Here is a 13,617-nt window from a genome sequence, read left to right on the forward strand (position 1 = left end):
GACAGGTAGGCTGGTGGTGGAGATATCCTGGCGCCACCATTCATCAAGTAGATAACACGGTCGGCAGAGTGGCCCGCACACCTCGAGCTCACACTACGTATCATCTCACATCTTCCTTTTGGTCATTAACTTTAGTTACTACATTATACATACAATAATTCCCAGTCTACGCAAACTTGCTAAAAGGAGTATAATTCCATTTTAGTAAATTAACGGATGATGCTAATGTGACGAGGGAAGTGGGAATTTAGTAAGAGAACAGAATTGGTCAGATACGTGATACATGAAAGTAAACCAAACTAAATAGTAAGTAATGAGGAAGAGACACAGTAATTGGACCTCGATATGCCTATAATCTCCCAAGGAAGAAATTACATGCAAGTATCCATGAAAGATTTTGGGATCGACATATTACCCAACCTATCATCATTATTATCATTATCATTGTTATTATATATAATCGCCCTTCCCGCGTCAGCGAGGTAGCGCCAGGAAGCAGACGAAGAATGGCCCATCCACTCATATACACGTATGTATACCTATCACTATAAAAAAAAAAGAAGTAAAACATGCATAACTTATATTTGACTAAAATCACAATATGGAAAAGAAAGTTTGGTGGCTCAACTTTAAGTAACAAAAATGAGGTACGTCTAGCAGAGGGCAATTTTAAACAGGGAAAGTGAAATATAGAAGATAAATCACTCCGACAAGTTAGCGAGCATAAATCTGCCCTCAGAAGAAAAGAGAGGAAGGAAGACATGTTAATACTTTTAAGAGAGGAAGGAAGACATGTTAATACTTTTAAGTTTCAGAACGAAACTGACAACTGCTGAGAATGAAAACTCCTAATTATAATAACATTAGCAAAATGTAATAGTACGAAACTAAATATGAGCATATTTGAAACGATGTCAAGTGTTTTCACTATTGTATAGAACACTTTAGGAGACGAGGCCCTACGAGTGTAGATCTCCTTGTGCCCTACAGATACTGATGCACACATGTTTGTGTACAGGTGTGTATACGAGTAAAGACATGCTACATGTTTACAAGATTAAGAGATGGGCATAAACAATGATCACACACACACACACACACACACACACACACACACAGGAATTTACATGCGAGAGAGGCCCTGGGGCTGATAGTGTCCACCAGAGTCCGGTGAGTCACGTTAGAAGAGTTGTAAAAGAGGCAAACTAATCGGTGTTAAAATTCCCTTCGAGAAGGTATACAATATGTTCACAAAACACATTACAATATATATATATATATATATATATATATATATATATATATATATATATATATATATAAGACCCAAACTGGTGTGTGCTTCACTCGTCTGGTCACCCCATTTAAGGCAACAATAAATTTGTTGGAGAAAGTGTACAGGTGGGGAACAAAAACACTGAGGGGCAAGTGAGGACATGATTTCGCTTAAACAACTCTGGGGAACACTGATTTCTAGTTAAAAATTCACGTTCCTAACACCATTTGCTCTTCATCACTGTTATCTATTTCTACATGGATTAATAATAATGAAATTCTAATTCAATAAATGCCATTCAAGTTTCGTAGCTAATTAAAGACGTTGTTTCGCATAGGCCATTGCCATTCACATGTTCTTTCATTACTGACGAAAAACTAATTTCATTTACGGCACTCGCTAATCCTATCATTTTTGATATAATTTCACTAATAATCATACGTGAATGACAAGGAAGACCTCTGGCGAAATAATTAGGGACATGTCCATCAGCAACAGAAGACTGCGTTCGGATTCAGACCGGAGATATATGAGGGATTCTGGAAACAGATGCAGATGCATGCATCATAATACAAATAAATTACTTATTATAGGTAGCGTGAGGAAAGGCGGATTAAGGACGAGCTCTTTCAAGTGCCTCAGGGGTGACTGGTTGGTTCCCCCTGGGATAGGCCTACCGCAATCAGATTATACATCTAATTAACACTTTTTCTTCACAAAACGACATATATTAGAGGCATAAAAAAATAGATCAACGCCGATCTGTTAACCTCTAGGTTTCAGCACCATCACCTCACACAGCATCCTTGGCTAAGGATAATACATACAAAAGCCTTTTGTATATGTCCACGCCATTAACCTGAGAGGTTGAAGGCATCAAGCAAGAAGGTTAGTATGTGTCTGATCAATGCCGAACAGGCCGCTGGTGAGAAGATGCACCACCAATCATGGCCACAGCTCAGGAGTACAGAACGGGCTTTGCGGTCTTAACGATACGGACGGCTCAGGGAAGGGGGACACACCAACGACTCGAGCGCCAGCTGAAAGGGGACATGTTAGTTATCAGTTGACTGCTAGACCACATCAATCACAGCAACAGGTCCCAGGCCTACCCCAGGTGTGATCAGTGGCGGCCTAGCCAAATGTAGCTATCATCATCATGAGAGAGGGCGACGCTCCACCCATCAAGCTCCAACTTACAAGTCCTTGCTAACATCAATGGCGTGTAGCCACACACGCTAACACCTAAACTCATTACGTTCGGCTCTCTCTGTTTACTAAAAAAGTACTACAAGTTCTCAATCAATTACTTATATCTGAACTCTAAAAATATACAGCATTTCTCCTTACTCAACTCATCAAGATTCCTGTTATGAAACATTTGTTTTCCACTGCATATTCAGTATTCTCTTCATACATGCTTATTCATGTTCCTCATCATTTCTCTCATCACTTTAATGAATCCGAGTTCCTTCAACTCTTGGATAACCAAGCCGCCGTAACATGTTGACCTACAGCGCCCGAACAGTAGCAGATACGAGAACCAGGCACAGCAGATGTGTGTGAGACAGCTCCTACCGCCTGAAAGTTTTTAAAGGTTGAACTGACTGGTTTGACTGACCTGGCAGGTGAATGGGCAGGGGGTCCGGGGTGCCTTCCCGTCTCGAAAAAAAAAAAAGAGGAGAGAAAAAACATAAGCCGCACGCCAACGCCTATAACTCAGGAGTCTAAAGGTCGGGCCAGGGCAAGTGTGTCCTCCGAGGTATACGCAAGGTCAGGCCGAGGCAAGTTGACGTGTCTCCACAGATATACATACACATAAGTGACGAACGAAACTCGAACCAATTGCGAGGAGCGGCATCGGAGACGGCGCATAGCATATTAACTCTGTAAACAAATACAGACCTCCTCTGGAAACTTGGTAAGCAAAGGGATGAGGCAAGAACCAAAGTAAAAAACCAGAATCCAAACGGTCGATCACAAGCTAAAGATTGAGAAAACGGATAAAACTCCCCTAGCGGCCAACCCCCTAATTACCTCGGTCGGACTCCGTGAAAATGAACCTATCTCGGCTTACATTGTAGAAGTCGGATACTTGAACCAATCGACTACCTGCCGGTCGGGAAAACAAGTTGTTTACTGTACAAGACGCGATAAAATAAGCAACAGGTGTGGCGGGAGTGGCCAGAAGACTATCAATGAACGTTGGGGGATACGCAACCACACCTTCCGCAGCCCCGCTACCACACCAATACTTTCACACAGCCACACCCACACCTACGTACATAAGATAACACCAATACTAACTTTGGAAACGTTATCATTCTAATAAAAAGTGATTAATAATTCGACGATATACTGAAAACAACCAATGACAACGATATACTGAAAAAAAACTATCAATATTATCGTCTGAAAAACTGACACGATGATATACTGAAAAACTACTACCATAACCAAACGGTATACTGAAATAATTAGGACAATCAGACGTCAGCTGGGTCACGTTCGGTGTATGTATATATATATATATATATATATATATATATACCCAACCACCAAAACAGGTTTGCTTGCTTGCTGTGTGTACGCAAATTGTGAACAGACTTACGTCACATCTAAAAATAACCAGGAAGAATCTCAGCCCTGGGCTTAATATGTGGCCTCTGCATAAGATAAATGATGGTGTCTGCAAGGAACGGGTCTTTAGTGACAACTAAAGACAGCATCAAAGGGGCAAGATAAAAACCATCCTCCATTATTACGACGTATCATAAGTTCTGGTATACACCTAAATACAAAAATATTGCAAGCCACTGGAAGATGGCGTAAAGAAACTGAGGTTAGACCGCTAAAATCAACTTGAACGCAAGGGACGCTCAGCATGGGGTTGCTAAACCGACCCAAACTAATTTTCTCAGAATATCTGCACGAACGTTAGTGATCTCCATCATTATCAGGGTCATCATAACGTGCATTCATTAAACTTACCGACGCTTTTATGTTCGTTCTGGATGAAACTTTATGACACGAAGCTAGAACAGTGGAACAATATCCGTGTTGAAGTTTCAATTTTTTCTCAGTAACATGGAACACCCTTAAAGCCTCGTTTTCCATGGAGTAATGTTTGTGGTTCTCGATCCTAACCGGTTCGATGTATGGGGCTAGTCCGCAACACAGCTGGTGAGGTGCGCAACACCAGAACCACAACACACCAACCACGCCCAGCATGCCCCTCCCCATCACCCGCCAGTTCTACAGATAAGGAGGTCAAAACTCCCGCCGGCCAACACTGCAAGACGTATCGGGAGAGCGGACGGGAGGAACGCACTCGGAAACAGAAGTGATTGGAAGGCCAACCAAAAGAGAGAGAGAGAGAGAGAGAGAGAGAGAGAGAGAGAGAGAGAGAGAGAGAGAGAGAGAGAGAGAGAGAGAGAGAGAGAGAATGTAATGACCTTTCCATTGGAGAAAAATGAGGTGTGTGTGTGTGTGTGTGTGTGTGTGTGTGTGTGTGTGTGTGTGTGTGTGTGTGTTGTAAGGAACGGTCAGATGATGAACAACGCACCACCAGGTGAGCTTGGATGACTTCCATTAAGTCATAACAGAGCTTGGATGACTTCCATTAAGTCATAACAGAGCTTGGATGACTTCCATTAAGTCATAACAGAGCTTGGATGACTTCCATTAAGTCATAACAGAGCTTGGATGACTTCCATTAAGTCATAACAGAGCTTGGATGACTTCCATTAAGTCATAACAGAGCTTGGATGACTTCCATTAAGTCATAACAGAGCTTGGATGACTTCCATTAAGTCATAACAGAGCTTGGATGACTTCCATTAAGTCATAACAGAGCTTGGATGACTTCCATTAAGTCATAACAGAGCTTGGATGACTTCCATTAAGTCATAACAGAGCTTGGATGACTTCCATTAAGTCATAACAGAGCTTGGATGACTTCCATTAAGTCATAACAGAGCTTGGATGACTTCCATTAAGTCATAACAGAGCTTGGATGACTTCCATTAAGTCATAACAGAGCTTGGATGACTTCCATTAAGTCATAACAGAGCTTGGATGACTTCCATTAAGTCATAACAGAGCTTGGATGACTTCCATTAAGTCATAACAGAGCTTGGATGACTTCCATTAAGTCATAACAGAGCTTGGATGACTTCCATTAAGTCATAACAGAGCTTGGATGACTTCCATTAAGTCATAACAGAGCTTGGATGACTTCCATTAAGTCATAACAGAGCTTGGATGACTTCCATTAAGTCATAACAGAGCTTGGATGACTTCCATTAAGTCATAACAGAGCTTGGATGACTTCCATTAAGTCATAACAGAGCTTGGATGACTTCCATTAAGTCATAACAGAGCTTGGATGACTTCCATTAAGTCATAACAGAGCTTGGATGACTTCCATTAAGTCATAACAGAGCTTGGATGACTTCCATTAAGTCATAACAGAGCTTGGATGACTTCCATTAAGTCATAACAGAGCTTGGATGACTTCCATTAAGTCATAACAGAGCTTGGATGACTTCCATTAAGTCATAACAGAGCTTGGATGACTTCCATTAAGTCATAACAGAGCTTGGATGACTTCCATTAAGTCATAACAGAGCTTGGATGACTTCCATTAAGTCATAACAGAGCTTGGATGACTTCCATTAAGTCATAACAGAGCTTGGATGACTTCCATTAAGTCATAACAGAGCTTGGATGACTTCCATTAAGTCATAACAGAGCTTGGATGACTTCCATTAAGTCATAACAGAGCTTGGATGACTTCCATTAAGTCATAACAGAGCTTGGATGACTTCCATTAAGTCATAACAGAGCTTGGATGACTTCCATTAAGTCATAACAGAGCTTGGATGACTTCCATTAAGTCATAACAGAGCTTGGATGACTTCCATTAAGTCATAACAGAGCTTGGATGACTTCCATTAAGTCATAACAGAGCTTGGATGACTTCCATTAAGTCATAACAGAGCTTGGATGACTTCCATTAAGTCATAACAGAGCTTGGATGACTTCCATTAAGTCATAACAGAGCTTGGATGACTTCCATTAAGTCATAACAGAGCTTGGATGACTTCCATTAAGTCATAACAGAGCTTGGATGACTTCCATTAAGTCATAACAGAGCTTGGATGACTTCCATTAAGTCATAACAGAGCTTGGATGACTTCCATTAAGTCATAACAGAGCTTGGATGACTTCCATTAAGTCATAACAGAGCTTGGATGACTTCCATTAAGTCATAACAGAGCTTGGATGACTTCCATTAAGTCATAACAGAGCTTGGATGACTTCCATTAAGTCATAACAGAGCTTGGATGACTTCCATTAAGTCATAACAGAGCTTGGATGACTTCCATTAAGTCATAACAGAGCTTGGATGACTTCCATTAAGTCATAACAGAGCTTGGATGACTTCCATTAAGTCATAACAGAGCTTGGATGACTTCCATTAAGTCATAACAGAGCTTGGATGACTTCCATTAAGTCATAACAGAGCTTGGATGACTTCCATTAAGTCATAACAGAGCTTGGATGACTTCCATTAAGTCATAACAGAGCTTGGATGACCTCAAATACGTAACAACAGGACGTGAATGACCTCCGACAGTTAATAACAGCACTTGAGTGACCTTCAGCAGGTAATATTAGAGCTTGGATGACTTCCATTAAGTCATAACAGAGCTTGGATGACTTCCATTAAGTCATAACAGAGCTTGGATGACTTCCATTAAGTCATAACAGAGCTTGGATGACTTCCATTAAGTCATAACAGAGCTTGGATGACTTCCATTAAGTCATAACAGAGCTTGGATGACTTCCATTAAGTCATAACAGAGCTTGGATGACTTCCATTAAGTCATAACAGAGCTTGGATGACTTCCATTAAGTCATAACAGAGCTTGGATGACTTCCATTAAGTCATAACAGAGCTTGGATGACTTCCATTAAGTCATAACAGAGCTTGGATGACTTCCATTAAGTCATAACAGAGCTTGGATGACTTCCATTAAGTCATAACAGAGCTTGGATGACTTCCATTAAGTCATAACAGAGCTTGGATGACTTCCATTAAGTCATAACAGAGCTTGGATGACTTCCATTAAGTCATAACAGAGCTTGGATGACTTCCATTAAGTCATAACAGAGCTTGGATGACTTCCATTAAGTCATAACAGAGCTTGGATGACTTCCATTAAGTCATAACAGAGCTTGGATGACTTCCATTAAGTCATAACAGAGCTTGGATGACTTCCATTAAGTCATAACAGAGCTTGGATGACTTCCATTAAGTCATAACAGAGCTTGGATGACTTCCATTAAGTCATAACAGAGCTTGGATGACTTCCATTAAGTCATAACAGAGCTTGGATGACTTCCATTAAGTCATAACAGAGCTTGGATGACTTCCATTAAGTCATAACAGAGCTTGGATGACTTCCATTAAGTCATAACAGAGCTTGGATGACTTCCATTAAGTCATAACAGAGCTTGGATGACTTCCATTAAGTCATAACAGAGCTTGGATGACTTCCATTAAGTCATAACAGAGCTTGGATGACTTCCATTAAGTCATAACAGAGCTTGGATGACTTCCATTAAGTCATAACAGAGCTTGGATGACTTCCATTAAGTCATAACAGAGCTTGGATGACTTCCATTAAGTCATAACAGAGCTTGGATGACCTCAAATACGTAACAACAGGACGTGAATGACCTCCGACAGTTAATAACAGCACTTGAGTGACCTTCAGCAGGTAATATTAGAGCTTGGATGACTTCCATTAAGTCATAACAGAGCTTGGATGACTTCCATTAAGTCATAACAGAGCTTGGATGACTTCCATTAAGTCATAACAGAGCTTGGATGACTTCCATTAAGTCATAACAGAGCTTGGATGACTTCCATTAAGTCATAACAGAGCTTGGATGACTTCCATTAAGTCATAACAGAGCTTGGATGACTTCCATTAAGTCATAACAGAGCTTGGATGACTTCCATTAAGTCATAACAGAGCTTGGATGACTTCCATTAAGTCATAACAGAGCTTGGATGACTTCCATTAAGTCATAACAGAGCTTGGATGACTTCCATTAAGTCATAACAGAGCTTGGATGACTTCCATTAAGTCATAACAGAGCTTGGATGACTTCCATTAAGTCATAACAGAGCTTGGATGACTTCCATTAAGTCATAACAGAGCTTGGATGACTTCCATTAAGTCATAACAGAGCTTGGATGACTTCCATTAAGTCATAACAGAGCTTGGATGACTTCCATTAAGTCATAACAGAGCTTGGATGACTTCCATTAAGTCATAACAGAGCTTGGATGACTTCCATTAAGTCATAACAGAGCTTGGATGACTTCCATTAAGTCATAACAGAGCTTGGATGACTTCCATTAAGTCATAACAGAGCTTGGATGACTTCCATTAAGTCATAACAGAGCTTGGATGACTTCCATTAAGTCATAACAGAGCTTGGATGACTTCCATTAAGTCATAACAGAGCTTGGATGACTTCCATTAAGTCATAACAGAGCTTGGATGACTTCCATTAAGTCATAACAGAGCTTGGATGACTTCCATTAAGTCATAACAGAGCTTGGATGACCTCCAACTGGTAACAAATGAGTATCAATGACCTCCAATTGGTAACAACTGAGTATGGACAACCTCCAACATGGAAAAGAGCTCGGATGACCTCCGGCAGTTAATAATAGAGCTTGGGTGACCTTCCGCACGTAACAAAAGGACCTTGGATGACCTTCAACCGGTAAAAGAGATCTTTGATAACATTCAACAGACAGCAACAGGGACTGAATGACCTTCAACAATCAATAAAAGGGTGTGGATGACCTTCACCATGGTAAAAAAAGATTGAATGACCTCCAAGAGATGGTAACTGGACTTGACTGATCTCCAGCATATGGTTAAAAGGCTAGGATGACCTCAAACAGATGGTAACAAGTTGACCTCAAAGAGATGGTAACAAATTTCAGCTGACCTCCAAGAAATGATACAGGTAAATGTGAAAAAAATATGAAAGCCACATATCTTAAACGACAGCCGAGCAAAGAAAAATTAATAAGCTTCTTAATCTCTTCGGTGCGAGAGCCCAGGGACATCATGAGGTCTTATCCGAAGACCTCGAGGGTAGTACCGTCGTGCTCAAAGTGAGACGTAAGATAATAGGTGACTGTAAGTGAGATAACGAATGGATTGAAAGAGAAGTAAATAATCATAGGAAGGGATGAAAGACTAGTTTCTGACTTTTGGGGGTTACCTTCTCGGAGTATATGGCTAGTGGACTAGTGGGGTTGATGACGACCATGGAGGTGCCGGCGTACGTGTGGATGAGGTTGGAGCCATATCGCTGGCGGAGGGTGTGCAGGACGGAGGACTCGTTCAGGTACCGTAGCTGCGCAAGGTCTTCGCACCGGTCGTAGAGCGGAGGGTTGGCCTGCAACATACCACATGCCATCACGCTTTCACGTCACAATCACCGAAAATATAATCACAAGATTAATTTCACTTTAATAATGTCGTGAAAATGTGTTAGCAAATACAGGAGCACATGATTACGTAATCATTTCAATTAAATGAATAATATACCACAAACAACTATATATGATTAGGTATTTCACTAAAAAGGTTGAGAACTTTGCCTGAAAATAATTACGTAATAATTTTCACTGAAAGAAAAATGATAATAATTAGTACAGTTTGAGCCACTGACCTTTTCCACGTCATCTTCGTCTACTTCGATGACGTCTCCATTGTGTTCCAGCTTGAGGCGGACGCGGCCTTCGGGCAGGGCCTCGCCAGCGTCCGTCTCCCGGAGCTGTCGCGCGGCGCAGAACCCTCCCCGATGCACCAACCAGACCCGCTCTGCGTCCAGCCACGCCCTCGCCGCTGCAACCTGCTCCTCCGACCGCGCCTGCAACACAAGCAACACACACACACACTCAGTCCCGTCATGACGCTCCTCTTAACTCTGCTTACAACACCCGCAACACTAACATGGCCAAGACCCTTCCTTACTGCTGTAATATCCCGCAACACAGTTACGTGGCTAAGATACTGCCCAATCATTAACACAATCTTGATCACAGCTGTCCCGATGGATCATACCAACACAAGCAACACCCTTATCAAGGTGTTACAGCATGAAAAACATTCCTGACGTATGAAACAACACCTTACCAGCATGAAAGGTCATAAAATCTACGAGAAACACACACACACACACACACATTCAACGAGTGGAAACAGTGACGTAAAAAGATTTGTACATGCTTGAATGCTCTTATACCATGTAAAAATATCTACTCATTTCGTACTTACTATGTGTGCAACGGTGCACACATAGTGAACGTCCCCCTCATCCCCGACATACACGAACCTCTCGAACGTTCCTCACTATCACACAACTCCACTGGTTGTCCTGTCCCTACATCTTTCGACGAACTGTTCACTGTCCACATCATCGATCTGGTGTAATAACTTGAGAGGTTGTGGTGAGGTCATCCCAAAACACTCCTTTCTTCCATATGGGAAAGTTGAAGGCTTACGACCTTTCTCAGTAACTCGTCTCTCTCTCTCTCTCTCTCTCTCTCTCTCTCTCTCTCTCTCTCTCTCTCTCTCTCTCTCTCTCTCTCTCGTGTGTGTGTGTGTATACGAGCACGTACACACGGGGACTCCTTTCTCTGTACGTAAATGGGATCCAGTCTGATCTGGTTTAATCTGGTGAGATCAGGTTGAGTCTCCCTCTGTTATGCAGTTCCGTAGGGCCACCGTGTGTGCGTGTGTGTGCATATATGTATACACACACAGTCACACAGACACACACACACACACAAACAAACACCTTTTTTTTAACCTAGGACAGACGGTGAGGATGAGTCAGGCCAGGTATGGCGGGCCAGGTATGCCAAGCAGGCCCCCACACCGTCGGCAGGGAGCCAGGATATACACCTTCCCTGAGCAAAACACTACCGTGATCTGCAACGTATCATCACAACGTTGTATACGTGCGTCTGCTTGTACTCACACACACACACACACACACACACACACACACACACACACACACACACACACACACACACACACACACACTCACTCACACAAACGCACTTAGTACCTCCTCATGCAAGTGCATGAAGGCACTTTGAAGTCTGTGCTACTCTCAGACTTCCAGTACCAGTCATGTGTAAGTCTCTCAGTACGTCTCAAACTGTGTGTGTGTGTGTGTGTGTGTGTGTGTGTGTGTGTGTGTGTGTGTGTGTGTGTGTGTGTGTGTGTGTGTGTGTGTGTGTGTGTGTGTGTGTGTGTGTGTGTGTGTGTGTGTGTGTGTGTGTGTGTGACACACACACCAGGCGCTCATGGGCACACTCACGTCCAGGGCACCCAGCCTCCGTCCAAATGCTCATATCTGCTCTGACAACAACGTGCTGGCAAGCCTACCTCCTCTCTACACCAAGCGCATACCACCCCACACCAACAGCAAGACAATGAGAAATTCATGAAGAAATAATACTACGCAGGGGTGGAGTCTGTTCACGGAAATGTGTGTCTTCAAATCAAAATGTGTTTGAGAGTTTTCTTATGTGACAGGTGAGCTTACTTTTGTCAGTATACAGGTACAACATACAACAAAAGTATAACATACAATACAACACAGGTACACCATATGTTCCAACTCACACGCACAATATAATATACAGTACATGTAGTACACCACACAGGTACAGCATACGGTGCAATACACATGTTCAACATTCAATTTAACACACAAATACAACATACAACAAACAGGTGCAACAAAACAGTTTCTGACAGACAGAAAAAGGATCGATAATAATCGGTGTGTGTGTGTGTGTGTGTGTGTGTGTGTGTGTGTGTGTGTGTGTGTGTGTGTGTGTGTGTGTGTGTGTGTGTGCAAAACGAAGAAAACGATGTAATCATCCGGAGTTCGAGGTCTTTGGAGCGCATAATCAACATGGAGACCTCCCGATGGATAAAAATAAAAATAAAAAAAATCACTGAAAGTGTGCCTGATCATGGAAGCTGTGAGGGAAGCACAGTTATGCCCGCAGCCTTAAACAACTTGGCTGTTCAGTGAAGCATCACAAACGTGTGAAGGCGTAGACGAACTTACAAAAGTCAACGTGACGAACATGTAAGGTTAGGTATGTGTAGCAGCTTCACTATCGTACCAAGGACGAGGCTGTTAATGCCACAGCGCTTCAGTGCACACTTTCCGATGGACATGTTCCTCCATCATTATAGCCTCCTTCACACTAACGCTCCCTTCACCCTGCCCTTCTAGCCTACCAACGGTTCTTGATATTCAACTCCATCTCTTTTCACTCAGGTTCATTCTTTCAGCGTACGTGAAACGGCGGAAAATGGATTATACTCATTCCAGTGTCAGGTGATGACCCCCGGGCAGTTCCAACCAAGGGTGAATCGGGTTAACGTTTACCATCACCGGTACACCACAGGGTTAATTCCAACTACCAACGGTACACTATAGGGTTAACTCCCACCACCACCACCACCGGTGCACCACCGGGTTAACTTACACTACACCACAAGGATAAGACACACGAGTTCCACCGGGTCAAACCTGGAACACATGATCACCTTTACACCCTCTTCGTCCCACCATCTTCATAGCAGCCAACACGCCGCACCAACTCGTGTAATCCGATCTTATTAGAATAAGTTAAAAAAAAGCGCCGAAAACGTAACTCCACTATGTCCTTTCGCCTTTAAGGCTTCCTCGATGTATTGCTTTGAACACTGCAGGTCCTCCTGTGCGCCATCGCCCCCACGGTGGACGAGGGTGCATAATAAACCATCAACTTTTTCAGCGGCAAAAATCGATAAGAACGGACTCACGGTGGAGTCAGCAGCGGCGGTGACTTGTCTTCAAACCGATCATATTCACACCATAACCCCCCACCACCCACTTCTTCCGCCAACCAGTCTGAACTGGTTCAGTTCGTTATGAGAAACATTACTACTAAACCAACGGAAGTATATATACACACACATACATGGAACGAGATGACTGAAGACAAGGTGAATGCAGGCAGCAACATACAGAAATTCAAGAAGCTTTATAACAGAAGTGAATGTTTAGGATGATGGTGCCCCACGAATGTAAATCTCCCTCCCCGTACAGTGTAACTAAGTAATACCCAGCTAAACCTACCGCCATCATGTGTCACCGTTTTCTAACTTGATCTTGCACTAAGACGTGTTGCTATCACTCGACGCAGAACGTGTAAGGAAGGA

At 42.5% G+C, this 13,617-nt stretch overlaps 1 protein-coding gene across 1 annotated transcript in view; it reads right to left on the reverse strand.

Moving 5' to 3' along the window:
• Nucleotides 1–13,617, reverse strand: part of LOC139760946 (unconventional myosin-XVIIIa-like) — a 281,136-nt gene that overhangs the window by 163,806 nt on the left and 103,713 nt on the right. The window contains exons 2-3 of the mRNA XM_071684732.1: nt 10,049–10,249; nt 9,596–9,772 (exon numbers count right to left, since the gene is read on the reverse strand). Of these exons, the coding sequence (XP_071540833.1) occupies nt 9,596–9,772; nt 10,049–10,249 (378 nt within the window). The remainder of the gene's footprint in view (nt 1–9,595; nt 9,773–10,048; nt 10,250–13,617) is intronic.

The sequence above is a fragment of the Panulirus ornatus genome, chromosome 38 (genome assembly GCF_036320965.1).
Source record: "Panulirus ornatus isolate Po-2019 chromosome 38, ASM3632096v1, whole genome shotgun sequence".
Classification (NCBI taxonomy): Eukaryota; Metazoa; Arthropoda; class Malacostraca; order Decapoda; family Palinuridae; genus Panulirus; species Panulirus ornatus.